Below are 13,975 nucleotides of genomic sequence, written 5' to 3' on the forward strand. Positions count from 1 at the left end.
AAAAAAAAAAAGCTGTGAGTGAGAAGAGATTATTTAGCACCGTTTGGGGGTGCTATCTGTTTACAGAGGCAGCTTTGCTAAATAAAACATTTCTACTCTTGACAATTACATATATTTAGATAGAAGTGAAAGGAATCTTAGAGATCATATCATCTAATCTTCTCATGCTACGGACACTGAAATGATAACTAAAGAGGTTAAGGGACTTGTTGGTCAAACATTTAATTAGTATAGAAGCTAGGATTTGAATCCAAGTTTCCTAAGCACTCTTTGTTCTCTTTTTTTTTTCCTAATTCACTGGGATGTAGAGAAAGGTTGTATTCAAAAGTGAATATGATGTAAAAACCACAAGATATCAATAAAAATAAGATTTAAAAAGTGTTCCTCTCCCTCCCCCCCCCCCAAATGTTATTACCCCCAGAAAGGATTGTAGTTCAGGCCTGATTCAGTCTAGATCCAGGTTCAGGCTTGGGATTGGAATGGAATGAGACTTGAAAAGAAATTTACTTAATGGTAGCTTAGAAAGGACACTCAGTATAGGGTGCTGGTTCAGATAGTTATAGTGCCCCTCCCCTCCCATCTCTATAACAAAACTTATCTTGTCAGCAGTGTTTGGGTTAAGTGAGTATGATGACTCAGCAGTGACCAAATCTGACAGACACTGACTCCTCATGGACTGGCCTTTTTATGGGCTAGGTATTGAGGAAACTAAATTTTTAACCCCAAGTCTATTAAAATTTGAGGACTTCTTTCTTTTATGGAAAAAATTAACCTAGTCTATATGGCAGGGACCCTACTAGGTATTGCTACAGGATTCAGGAATCATTGTAGCTTAAAATCTTACCTGCCTCATCCCTCAAGAGTTCCTCACACACCAGTTATGAGGTTTATAACTCAATCAAATTGAAAGACTTGCCAGAACAATTGTCCATGAAATCCAGTATATTCATAATTTTCTCAAAGTGTACAGATTGTTCTTAAGAAGCCAGGTCCACTGGATTAGGGATAGAAACGGGGTACTGAAGTAGGACTAGAGGCCTAGACCTCTAGCACAATTGTGATCTTTTCCTGAAGGGTGCCAAATCCCATTTTCATTTGTCAATAAAGATTTTCTTACCCAATTTTGTAAAGTATCTTGCATCACACAACTCATAAGAAGTAATTGGATGAACAGCAGTGGGATGACTGCATCATCCATTAACAGCTGGGAAAAGTGAAAAACTGCTTTTCTAAAATATTTTTCAAAATTCCTGTTGCCTGCTTCATGGAGTTTTCAACCACAGAAGCTTGATAGTTGATTGGTCTGAAAATTTCATTTAGACTGGGATCTCTAAAAACACGGGCTTCCATGGGGTAATAAGGACGCAGGAGAAGAGACTACTAGATTTCCTATTTTAGATCTTCCAACTCTATAGTTTGTTTTGTTACTCAGAGTAAAAAGAGGCAGATTTTAAAATACTCGGCAAATTGGGGACATCAGGATGCTTAGATTAGGAATGTGATTTCTCCAGAACCCAAAGAATCTAATAAGCCTCTGAGTTTTTAAAAAAAATCAATGTTAGTAAACATTTTCTAAGTACCAGATTGATGAAGTGGCTGTTTGTAATTTGTTTGAACTATATCTAGAATCATCTAAATTTTCCTTATCCACCATATTTCCCCAAACTTGACTGAGTTGTTTGGACCTTTGAGTTGACATCCTGACTCTGTCCCTCATAGGGACCATCAGATTTGAGTCCCTGCTGCCATTGCCTTGTCTGGCCTAATTAGTGTTGTCATTAGTTCTTTTAGAAAGAATGACCTCAGCTTTTCCTATTACAATTTTATCAACTCCCTAAAATCCATTGTAAACCAGCAATTATCATTTGCCTTCCCCTACAATCAGTATGGGGTTGTAAAGAGAACTGGTATGATGAAATAGTTCAGTTTCCTTATCTTGATTCATTGATTACCTAGTATTAACTAAATAGGATGATTCAGATAATTAGAAGAATTTCCATTTGGCTCTACCTACAATAAATGACATAGAAGTTGTCACACTAGCCATGTGTACCAAATCCTAGGAACTCATAAGGATTTTTTCCTTTATTATCTGCACTCCACAACTTCCCTTTGAAGCTTGAATAGCCTGATAGACCCATTAGTGTGTTTGGTATGAAAGTAAGTAAAGTGATTGTTATCCATTAGCCCTTTAAATTCAAAATGGAACACAGGTTTTAGGAAATAATTTAGGTTTCAATGAGATTGAGGGATGCTTACTGCCCTGGTACTGGATGTCATAGTAAAATTTACTTGTACCCTTTGCTGGCAAGTGATTGTTGTAACCTTCTTCCCACCTAATGTTGAGCATCTCCAGAAAACCTATTTACAAGACCCCACTTAACTAGCTATCCCAGTCTCCAGATTTCACCAGTTCTTTTTTGGCCGTATATGTAGAAGGGAAAGCATATAGCAAAATTCAAAGTTAGGATCTAATTTCCCGTAACACAGGCTGATCACATGACATGAGTAAGCTATAGGAAAGTGACAGATACAGTTTATCAAGCCCATCTCTTTTAGGAATTTCACATCCTTTCAGCTCCACTTTGAAGAATCACTTTTAATGGGAACTCATCTTTTGGGGGCCAGGTATATATATATTTAGCATCATAGCCACCTAAAAAGAGAAAAGGGCCTCCAATTTAACTGGCTTTACAAAAATGTCTTTTTAAGCTCTCCATACAGATATACTGTCACAGGAAAAGACTCCAAATTGTTTCTAGCGAACTATGTGTGCCATAGCCATTGTTCCAGTGACTCAAAAGGGTGATCAGGCTACTTGTAAAGGTAGTAGTAAACTCCAGAACTTTCATACTACCAAGACAGATTCTTAATTCTCATTTCCCCTTCCATTCCCACTTTTCCATTATGGCTTTGATTTCAGTGGTATTCAATTCATTTTCCAAAATGATCTCAAGGTCAGGCACTATACTTTCCTACGATCCATTAGTCTTTTCCCCATAACAGGCTTGTCCTTGTTTCTAATGCTATCATTAAATGCATTAGCCGTTTCTTTATGCACTCAGATGTCTTTAGTCACTCAAATACACAGGAACCACTTAATTTTCTTATATTAGTGATCTGCTTTTCTGTAACTTTTAAGAATAAGTATAGGAATGCTTTCCTTATCACTATTAGTCAACTTCTTTATCACCTGTTGACCTAATCCTTTTGGCTCAGTGGGAGCCTCTTTTTGTCCCATTGAGAGGGGTCACCCAAGACAGCGATAGCAGACTCCTTTTTTAGAGCCTTCTTTCCTTACCATTACGCTTTCTTCTCACAAGTTGATTTTAAACCAAATGTTGTACAGTAGGCCTAATTCAGGTTGTTTCACCGATTCCAGTTTGGAATTAAAATGAGATGTGACACTTGTAGACCATCTAACACTTAACAAAAAATGTGCTCATCAGTTGTATGGAAAGGCTATAGTGTTGCTTTAGGGCGCTATAGGGCCCCTTCCCCATTTCCATAAAGAAATTCATCTTAACAGGATTTGTTGAGTCAGGTGGATATAATGACTCACTAAACAGTGGACAACCACAAAGTCTGAGAGATACTGATTTCTTAATGTGCTGGCCTTTTTATATTCTAGGTCAGCAGTGTCAAACTCAGATAGAAACAGATGAATCTGTGCATAAAGATCCCTGTGGGCCACATATTGATTTAGTTTTAAAATATTATATTATGTTTTATTGTGGTTTTATTTATTTTGTTAAATATTTTCCAGTTAATTTTAATGTGGTTGAAAATGCAGACAACAGGAGGTAGGAGAGCTGGACATAAAAAGAAGAGGAACCAAACTTTTTTTTTTTTTTTTTTGCCTAGCGTTGGCTCCACATCAGAAGAAAGAAAACCCTTCCCTTGTTCTGTATGAGCCTATTTCCAGAACCCCAAAAGCAAGAGTATTTGTATCAGTAACATTATAGATTAAATAGGATTTTGTTGACTGTTCTGGAAACTAGTGGTTATACCATTTTTAAGATTGCTTCTATAAGAAAATGCATTTTTACATTCAAGCAGCTGACTTATAGATGAGCTTTTGGAATGCAATCCAATTATAAATTGAGTGCTGCCTAAATGTATATAGCCAGACAATGGACAATTCAAAAAGTACTCCAATACCACAGTATGGAGGTGTCTTAGATTTCCTAAGCCTTTGCCAAAGAATACAAGCACTGGCAGATTACACCAAAGAATGGCTTTTAATATTAAAAATATTTTTAAAAATTATAGACCTATTGACAAATTGCTGTAAAAAAGTTTGTCTCCAGAGGTTTAGCCCCCAGGAGATGAATTCCTTTTAGTGGTCATTTAGTGACAGTGGTCCATGAAACAGGTAAGTCTGTTGGCATTTATTTAAAAATATACATTGATCTATAGAAAATGACACTATAGACTCCACATCTGCAAAAATGTGGCAGCCATTTTTTTTTAATTTTTTATTTAATAATTACATTATATTGACACTCGTTTCTGTTCCGATTTTTTCCCCCTCCCTCCCTCCACCCCCTCCCCTAGATGGCAAGCAGTCCTTTATATGTTGGATATGTTGCAGTATATCCTAGATACAATATATGTTTGCAGAACCGAACAGTTCTCTTGTTGCGTAGGGAGAATTGGATTCAGAAGGTATAAATAATCCGGGAAGAAAAACAAAAATGCAGATAGTTTACATTCGTTTCCCAGTGTTCTTTCTTTGGGTGTAGCTGTTTTTGTCCGTCATTTATCAATTGAAACTCAGGTCTCTTTGTCAAAGAAATCCACTTCCATCAAAATATGTCCTCATACAATATCGTTGTCGAAGTGTATAATGATCTCCTGGTTCTGCTCATTTCACTTAGCATCAGTTCATGTAAGTCTCGCCAGTCCTCTCTGTATTCATCCTGCTGGTCATTTCTTACAGAACAATAATATTCCATAACATTCATATACCACAATTTACCCAGCCATTCTCCAATTGATGGGCATCCATTCATTTTCCAGTTTCTAGCCACTACAAACAGGGCTGCTACAAACATTTTGGCACATACAGGTCCCTTTCCCTTCTTTAGTATTTCTTTGGGATATAAGCCCAATAGAAACACTGCTGGATCAAAGGGTATGCACAATTTGATAACTTTTTGGGCATAATTCCAGATTGCTCTCCAGAATGGTTGGATTCGGTCACAACTCCACCAACAATGCATTAGTGTCCCAGTTTTCCCGCATCCCCTCCAACATTCATCATTATTTTTTCCTGTCATCTTACGTGGCAGCCATTTTTGTAGTGGCATAAAACTGAATGGATATCCATCAATTGGAGAATGGCTGAATAAATTATGGTATATGAATGCTATGGAATATTATTGTTCTGTAAGAAATGACCAGCAGGATGATTTCAGAGAGGCTTGGAGAGACTTACATGAATTGGTGCTAAGTGAAATGAGCAAAAACAGGAGATCATTATACACAGCAACAACAAGAGTATATGATGATCAATTCTGATAGATGTGGCTCTTTTCAACATTGAGATGATTTAAACCAGTTCCACTTATTCTGTAAAGAAGAGAGCCATTACACCCAGAGAGAGGACTGTGGGAACTGAGTGTGGGTCACAACATAGCATTTTCACTTTTTTTGTTGTCATTTGCTTGCATTTTATTTCGCTTCTTGTAGAGGGCTGAAACTCTTGAGTCATTGCACTGGGGTCGATTCAAGCACTTAGGGCTAATTACTGATTGGACAATACTCTATGGGCATATGCTTGGAAAATGGTCCTGCCCATTATCCTGTGCTAGCTCAATGGTTGGTGTATACAGAGGATTGTAGGAGAGACTTGGGGGTGGAGTAAGACTAGCCAGAGTCATTTTTTTGGCGGTAGATGAGGAAGAAGGCGGTCACAGATTCTGCTTCCATCCTGTTCAATCCTGCATATAAAGACTAAGAATAAAGACTAAGGACTTTTGCTTATCCTGACTCCAGCTGATTCTGAGGTGCTAGTACGGTCGTCACAGCTTCTCTTTTTTTTTTTTTTTTTTTAATACTGGTTTGATTTGATTTTTCTTGTGTGGCACAATAATTATATAAATATATACACATATTTTGGATTTAACATATATTTCTACCATATTCAACATATATTGGATTACTGCCATCCAAAGGAGGATAGGGAGGGAAAATTGGAACACAAGATTTTGTTGAAGAATTGTCAACGTGTATATTTTGAAAAATAAAAGCTCGAATTAAAAAAAAAAAAAGAAAGTAAATGACACTAAACTATAAATGCACTTAAACTTGGTAATTGAGGTGAATGATTGCCTGTATTAGGACTAAAGGACCACAAGGTTTTAGGAAAAGAAAACGATTATTAAAGGATTTTGTGTCCTAACTACACTGTCATTGCAGGAAGGAGCAAAGGAATATGCTATGCTCCACAATCCACGCTCCAAGTGCTCTGGTCGTCGAAGACGTCGGCACCAAGTGGTCAATGCTTCCTCTTCCAACACATCCACCTCTGCTGTGACTGAGACAAAAGAGGGGGACAGTGACAGGGACACAGGAAATGACTGGGCCTCCAGCTCTTCAGGTATAATGAGCAGATTGGGGATTTTTAATATACTTTTACTTCCTGTCCTCAGAATTATTACTGTTATTGTCATTCTTCTCATCTTCTGTTCTTCTATGAGCAAATTGCCATCCTATTCTTTTGTGGTTAATGTTAGGCAGACTATTTTCCAGGCACATAAAATAATTGCTTTTATAGGTGATTAAAAAATATTAGGATATCAGCTCATTTTCTGTAGGCTCACTAAAAGTATCTTCAGACAATTCCAGTAGGAGGAAGAGAATGGACATAAGTACTTCATCCAGTTACCTTATAGTGAGATTTTCATGCCACGTAGTGGAAGATATAATTATTCAACATGGCAACATCTAATAAAAACTTTAGTTCTTAAATTTGTATTGGTTAATATTACATAAGTCCAGGCAGTTGTGGGCACTATCTTTCTTTATGATGATGCTCCATTTCCAGTTCAGATTATTTGTTAAATTCTGAAGGATATTTGGTAGTTTGTATTTACAGCATGGGGATTATTCATGTTGTTATTGGCAGTAATAAGAAGAACAGTTATATGAAGTTTTGAACTTTGTTCACACCAATTATGAAATGAAATGGGTAACCATACAGAGAATATGTGAGCCTTCATTATATAACCTGCACAGCAATTCCTGGACTCTCAAGTATATCAATTATTTGAGGGAAAATATTCACTTTTAGAGATCTACTGTAAGTATTGCTATACATGGGAAGCACTCTTGTTCCTCACTGTCTCCTTGATAAGAGTATAATGCTACTAAAATTGTAGGGCGTTGCCCTTAACTTTCTGTTTTGCCTGCTCTTTCTTCATCACTTTCTTCCTGTTTTAGAGGCCAACTCTAGATGTCAGACACCCACCAAACAGAAGGCTAGCCCTGCCCCACCTCAGTTATGTGTAGTGGAAGCACCTCTAGAACCTGTGGAATGGACTGGGGCTGAGGAGTCCCTCTTCAGAGTGTTCCATGGTACCTACTTCAACAACTTCTGTTCAATAGCCAGGCTCCTGGGAACTAAAACGTGCAAGCAGGTACTGTCTGAAAATGGAGAAGAACAGCAGTAGGTGACTGAGTCTATCTAACTGATCGGTCAGCCATCCCCCAGACTGTGTCCTAGGGCTAAGTGTCTAGAGAAAGATTCCTCCAGATGTTTGTTTATTTCAGATCCAAGCATCTGTATGTGTAGTTATAGAATCTAATCTTAAGAGTTGGAAAGGACCTCAGAGATCATCTAATCCAACCTGTATTCAGTTGGGAATCCCTTCTCTCTCATAACTATCTCATATCCCACAGTGGTCATTCAGCCTCTATTTGAAGAACCCTATCCAATGGAAAACTTACCTCTTTTTTAGGACAACTCATTGTCAGAAAGTTTTTCCTTATATTGAGGAAAATCTGCTTCTCTGTGATTTCTACCAGAACTCATCATCCATTTTTAGCTGGTTAGTATGGAGTATATTCTGTCATGGTATTGTTGCTGTTTCTTCCTCCACTGAAACTCTTTAAATGATCTTGACTATATTCTCCCACCCATTAATAGATTTCCTCACATGAGTTTATCCTGTTTGATATTTCATGCAACTTTACTGCCTCTATTATCTAATCTGTCATTTTGAATAAAGTATACCATACTTTTAATTATGACTTATATCTCACCAAGACTTAGTGATACATAAAAGATCATATTTATCTCAATGCTTTAAAATAATTAATTCCCTTTTATCTATACTCTGTGCAACTTTATAAAAATGAGACTTTAAAAATTATTCTGTCCCTCTTTTTTTGGCTTTGTGAGTTATTAGGCCCTTCTATTAACCTTCCTTCTATCTTCTTTCTTTTTTCTTGAATTAAATGTATATATGTGGGCAGTTTTCTCTCTCTTATTTTTGGTTTAAAGCCTTCTTGATTAGATCCAAAGTGCTCTTGGCAAAAATATTTTTATCAGCCCTCATTAGAGTCATTCTTAGCCTGGCCATAAGCCCTTCATTCCTGTCTCTATCTATAGTCTAGAAATTTAAGTCCTATTCCTCCATCACTGTCTTCTTAACCAGCCTTCACTTCCCCCAACTCTTTTAATCAGCAACACTGAGCTACACCCCAGCTCTGCCCTGAGATTTAAACAAGAAAAATGCTTACTGAGTTCCTTCTGTCAATAACCTTTGTTTCCACATGAATCTCAGAAGTAGATAATGGTTTTTAGATTTGAGGAGAATTGGGCGAATTTCTTTCATGTCCTAGATAAATGCTCCAAGAAGACATGTTTTGGGGTGGTGACTTGGTGCAACATAAAGTGTACCAGTTCTGGAGCCAGAGGACTGGAGTTTCAGTGGTACTACCTCTATGTGACTTTAAGAACATTCTCACCATCCCCCAAATTTCCATTTCCCTTAAACTATGGACTCCTCTAGGGTAGAGATTGTTTTTTGCCTTTGTTTTTCCCCCGTACTTTGTATAGTGAACAGCACTTGGTGGGCACTTAATAAATGCTTATTGACCAACTGAAGATAACTTGACCATTCGTGTTGGGTTGACATAGGACTTTCTCAGTATCCTTTAGCAGGGCAGCCATTGGAGCTCAATGTTTCTTCCTGGGATTAGCATTAGATACTACACAGAAAATTGCTTTCCCCTTAGAGTCTGCCTTCATCTTCCCTGGGAATGGCCTCATTGATACAAGAGCCCACATGCCCTGCTTTTTCATTTTCTTCTTTATGTCATATTCTCCCAGCTTCCTGCTACAGCTTTGAATTCCCATCTACCTCTAGATTCTTTTTCTTCTTTCTTTCTTTTTGCAGCATTTCTTTAAAGGAATATTTCATTCACCTTGGGCCATTATCCCTTTTACCATCCAGAGAAGGTCTTAGGGAGCCATAGGTTGCCCTGAGGCACAGAGTCTGAGTAGATTCCATCTGTGTACATTCTAGGGAATACTCTGTGCTCACACCTCCTTCTGTCTTAGATGTCTTTGAATTCAAGTGACCCTCACTAGGGTGCTGTAGCCTCTTTCTTAACTAATGCTGAAATCGCCTCATCTTTGACTTCAGAAATCTCCTTTCTTAAGGGGACTGGCATTCCTGTACTATTCTAGGCAGTAACCAAGCTCTCCTGTTCTTCAAGGGCTTTTCATTTAGCTCTTCTCTTGTCCCCTTGGCCCATCAGCCGCTCTCTTTATTTCCCCATTCCTCTTTGAGTAAATCTGTAGAACATACCCATTCCGTGCACCCTCCAGCAAAGGTGTAGTAGCAGCTGCTGATGCTTTGGATTCAGGAAGGTCAGAGAAAGGAAGCTGGGAATGGGTCACTTGGGCTACAAAAGAGGCAGCAGAGTCCAACCTCAAAGACCCAGGCGAGTCACCTTTCTGACTCCTTTACTTTATGAGTAGTGGGGCCTGTGAAGTTCCCACACCCAGAATCCCTTCACTATCGAGTTTATCATTCAAAGCTGATAGGTTGGGGTGATGCCCTACCAAAGTGAAATCTAATATTAAGGTCATGGGATCAATCTGAAAAAGTTCTAGAGTAGGAAGGAGGCCTGGGTTCCAGTCCCAGTTCTGTCACTAACTAGCTGTGTGACTTTGGAAAAGCAGTTGTCTGGACCTCAGATTCCTAATCTGTGGAATGAGGAGTTTGGAGTAGATGACCTCTAATGTCCCTGCCAGCTCAGTAATTTTGTAACCCAGGGAATGGGGAGAAATAGTGACTCTCCCTCTCTGAGCCTCAGTTTCTCTTTTGCTACATGAAAGGGACAGACTAGATAACTGCTAAGATAGTTTCCAACTGTAACATTGTTGGTGTGATTCTACATCTTTCCCCCAACAGAGGGGGCTCGTGCTCAGGGCCAGGTAATACTTTGAATCTCAATCTCTGTCCAAAGGAGAATTTTATAAAGCTGCTCTTTAGGTGAGGAGAGACATCTGTGGAGGGAGAGTTAAGAATTAAAAAAAAAATCCCACCACCATCCACAACAACAAATCTTCCCGTAAAAACTGTTGGAGCAAAACCTGAAGGGAAAGCCAGTATTGAAGCAGACATGCCGATGGTCAGTACTGCTCCCTCTCAGTCAGGACACCAGCTGGAGAATTAAACTGTAAAGCCATGTGACCTCATGTCCCGAGTAATTGGGACCCCCAGGGATGAGCAAGCCAGCTGCCTCTGAACCCACTCTAGCTGGCTACCAGCTGGGGCCCTTTGTCTGGCCACTCGGCCCGAGGGAGAGTGACAGGGCCTGTTGGATTTCTCTTCCAGGTCTTTCAGTTTGCAGTCAAAGAGTCACTTATCCTGAAGTTGCCAACAAATGAGCTCATGAACCCCTCGCAGAAGAAGAAAAGAAAACACAGGCAAGGGTCGAACAAAGCACTTTTTGTGGCCGGGATGGGTATCGATCCTTTCTGCTCCCTGTGTTGGGCCTCCCTTTAGACTTCCCATCTGCGTTCCTCCCCACAGTCAGCCAAAACAGCATGTTCTCGGTCAGCTTCGGAGAGCTTGCACATGCTCCCTGGGGCCTTGGAGCACTCCTCCTTCTCTCCCCTCTCCTTCCCCGCCGGTGCTCTTCAGTCTTTAGTAGGTAGACCACCTTTACACTTAAACTCTTAGTCAAGGAGCTCTCTCTATTCCCCTGAGGGTAGTCCTTCCTGGCTGGATGGTTAGTCACCATTTTAGCCCCTCCTCAACTCTGACTATAGTGCATTCTCTTTCTTGGATTTTGGCAGCTTTGGTTGTTTTCTTTCTGGGTTGTGTAATAGCACTGTCTTCTAGCATTTGCCTAGAATTGGAATTTTTTAAAAAATGTTCTCCCGGTTTTGTTGTCCTGATTGATGACCATTACCCAGTAGAAGCAAACAATTTTGGGTTATGGAAGAAATAAGACTAGTTCACATTTCTCCAGCACTAAGCTTTACAGAGCACTTTCCTCACAATAATACTATGAGGTAAGTAATGCAAATATTATTAGCCCCATTTTATAGACAAGGAAACTGAGGCTCAGAAAGGTGAAGTGATTTACCTATGGTCACACAGCTAAGTGAATGTTGAGCCAGGATTCAAACCCCAGATATTGATTCTTAAGTCCAATATTGTTTCCATTATATTATGTATGTTTCTCTCAGGTTCTTTCCCTTAAAGTATACAGTCTCATAACATTTAGCAGAACACTCCATGTTTCAGATTCCTACACATTTTCCCCTTCCACTCTTGATCTAGAACCCTTTCTTTCCACCTTCCATCTTTGTTTCCATTATCCACATTCTGTTGCCCCCAAAGGGAATTAGTAACCTCATGAAGGAAATAAAGGTTGTGTTTTTTTGGTTTTTTTTTTTAAGTCAGCAGTCAGCAGAGGCTAAATCAAGGTGTCTCACTTTCATGTGTAGAGCCCAGGCCTCATATCTAATTTTCATAAGAAGCCCCTAGTTATCAAACCACAGTATCTCAGAATAGGTTGTGTTTTATTCAGCTGCATCTGCACAGCCCCTCAGGACTATGGCCCTACTCCTATCTTTTTCTTCCAGGCTATGGGCTGCACACTGCAGGAAGATTCAGCTCAAGAAAGGTATGTTGTCTCTCAGCCTGCTTCCATCAATTCAGTCATCAGCCTCCTCATGTGGCCACCCACCCACATCACCCTGTAAGCAGCTGCACTTGCAGACCCTGAGCAGTTCCCACAGACAACAAGTTACTCTGCAGTCATTCAGAGGAGCTCAGCTTCTCATTGCAGCTAAGGTCACGGCCTTGCTCTTAGGAATCGATGCTGTGGCTTATGTCTCTTTGGTGGTGGGGTATCTGCTAGGGTCTAGCTCTCATTTTTAAAATAGATGCTCTGTAGTTCTTGGTCTCCTCTTCCTCCCCGTTATATCCCAAAGTGATCTGGAAGTTACCCTTATTTTTGGTTTCTTCTTAAGTCTAGGAGCACATAGTGGAATATAAATTCCTTGAGAGCCAGGGCTGTTTTAGTTTTTGTCTTTGTATTCCCTAGCACAGGGCTTTGCACCCATCGTAGGTATTTAGTAGATGGTTGTTGAATTAAATTGAATTCTCCAAGGCTGTGGCAATCCAGCTTCTTTGGTTTAGGGTATTGGGAATTGGGAAGAGGGGTAGAAAGCATAGTCACAGCTGTGTTATTGGCCTATTCCCTATCTCCTAGATAACTCCGCCACACAGGTGTACAACTACCAACCCTGTGACCATCCAGACCGTCCCTGCGACAGCACCTGCCCCTGCATCATGACCCAGAATTTCTGTGAGAAGTTCTGCCAGTGCAACCCAGACTGTAAGCCTGCACTGCATATACCCCTACTGGCACACATATCCCAGCTTTCCCTTCCTTTTCATGCTCTCTGAGCTGCCTCTGGACCCTTTTACATTCAGTATTTGTCGTATCAGGCATATTGCCTGGGGTCAACAAGGGACTGAAAGTCGCTGGAAAGTCTTAAGTTTGTAGGTCTATAGATCTTGTCTGCCCTCCTCTGTTTTACCTTCAAGTGGTAAGATGGGGGCTCTGGACATTTCTTGTTCAGTGTATTCCACAACCCTTCATTTAGGGGTCTTGTTATTTTCACAGGGCATTTTTAAAAATTTAATTTCAAATTTGTATGTTTAAAATTTCACTAAAATTCACTTCTTTTTAATGTAATCTGGTAGGAGACAGGGATCTGGTGACAGCACAAAGTGGAGGGTGGCAAGGGGAGGGAGGACAGGTTGCTTGCATAGTCCTTTCCCTTACCTCTCCCCACAATGCTTCTTTCCCCTCCACCACCCTGTCCCTTGTTGTCGTAGTTTACCATCAGTTCTGACCACAGTGGGCTGATTGATAGATATCAAAGTCAGAGCCTGCAGAGCTTGGAGGCCAGGCAGTGCAAGATATGAGTACCTTCTGCCCACAACAGATACACATCTTGGCCACAGCAGATCATTCTGAGTAGAGCAGTAGGTGGAGGAGGGGGGTGAGCGGAGAGCATGCATGGTACTGTCAAAATGATACTTGCTGTTCAGGCAGGGATTTACCAGTGAGGAGCACTGATTGGGCTCTTTCCAGGATATACTCAGCCCCCTTCCCAGGCCTCACAAGCAGAGGGAAGGATGATACTGGGGAATGAACTCGTCAGTTCATTGGGTCAAGGAGATCTAAGTCACAGGATCATGGATTAGGGCCTGAAGGGCCTTCAGGGTCACTGAAGCCCAGAGAAGTAAACATGATTCACTCAAGATTTGAATGGAGGAGATTTGAACTTAAGTCTTCTGATCCCAAACCCAGTTGTCCCCCACACAGATACTAGATCATAGAACTGAGAAATTAAATTATTCAGCCCCTTTGTTTTCTAAATGGACAATATCTGGTATCCTTGTAGAAGGGGACATAGGTAGGTAATTAG

General features: G+C 40.1%; 1 protein-coding gene across 1 annotated transcript in view; it reads left to right on the forward strand.

Moving 5' to 3' along the window:
• Window positions 1-13,975, forward strand: part of EZH1 (enhancer of zeste 1 polycomb repressive complex 2 subunit) — a 38,669-nt gene that overhangs the window by 19,420 nt on the left and 5,274 nt on the right. The window contains exons 11-15 of the mRNA XM_051994411.1: window positions 6,424-6,604; window positions 7,447-7,643; window positions 10,857-10,948; window positions 12,116-12,156; window positions 12,748-12,873. Coding sequence (XP_051850371.1) covers window positions 6,424-6,604; window positions 7,447-7,643; window positions 10,857-10,948; window positions 12,116-12,156; window positions 12,748-12,873 — 637 coding nt within the window. The remainder of the gene's footprint in view (window positions 1-6,423; window positions 6,605-7,446; window positions 7,644-10,856; window positions 10,949-12,115; window positions 12,157-12,747; window positions 12,874-13,975) is intronic.

This window comes from Antechinus flavipes, chromosome 4 (assembly GCF_016432865.1).
Source record: "Antechinus flavipes isolate AdamAnt ecotype Samford, QLD, Australia chromosome 4, AdamAnt_v2, whole genome shotgun sequence".
NCBI classification, from domain to species: domain Eukaryota; kingdom Metazoa; phylum Chordata; class Mammalia; order Dasyuromorphia; family Dasyuridae; genus Antechinus; species Antechinus flavipes.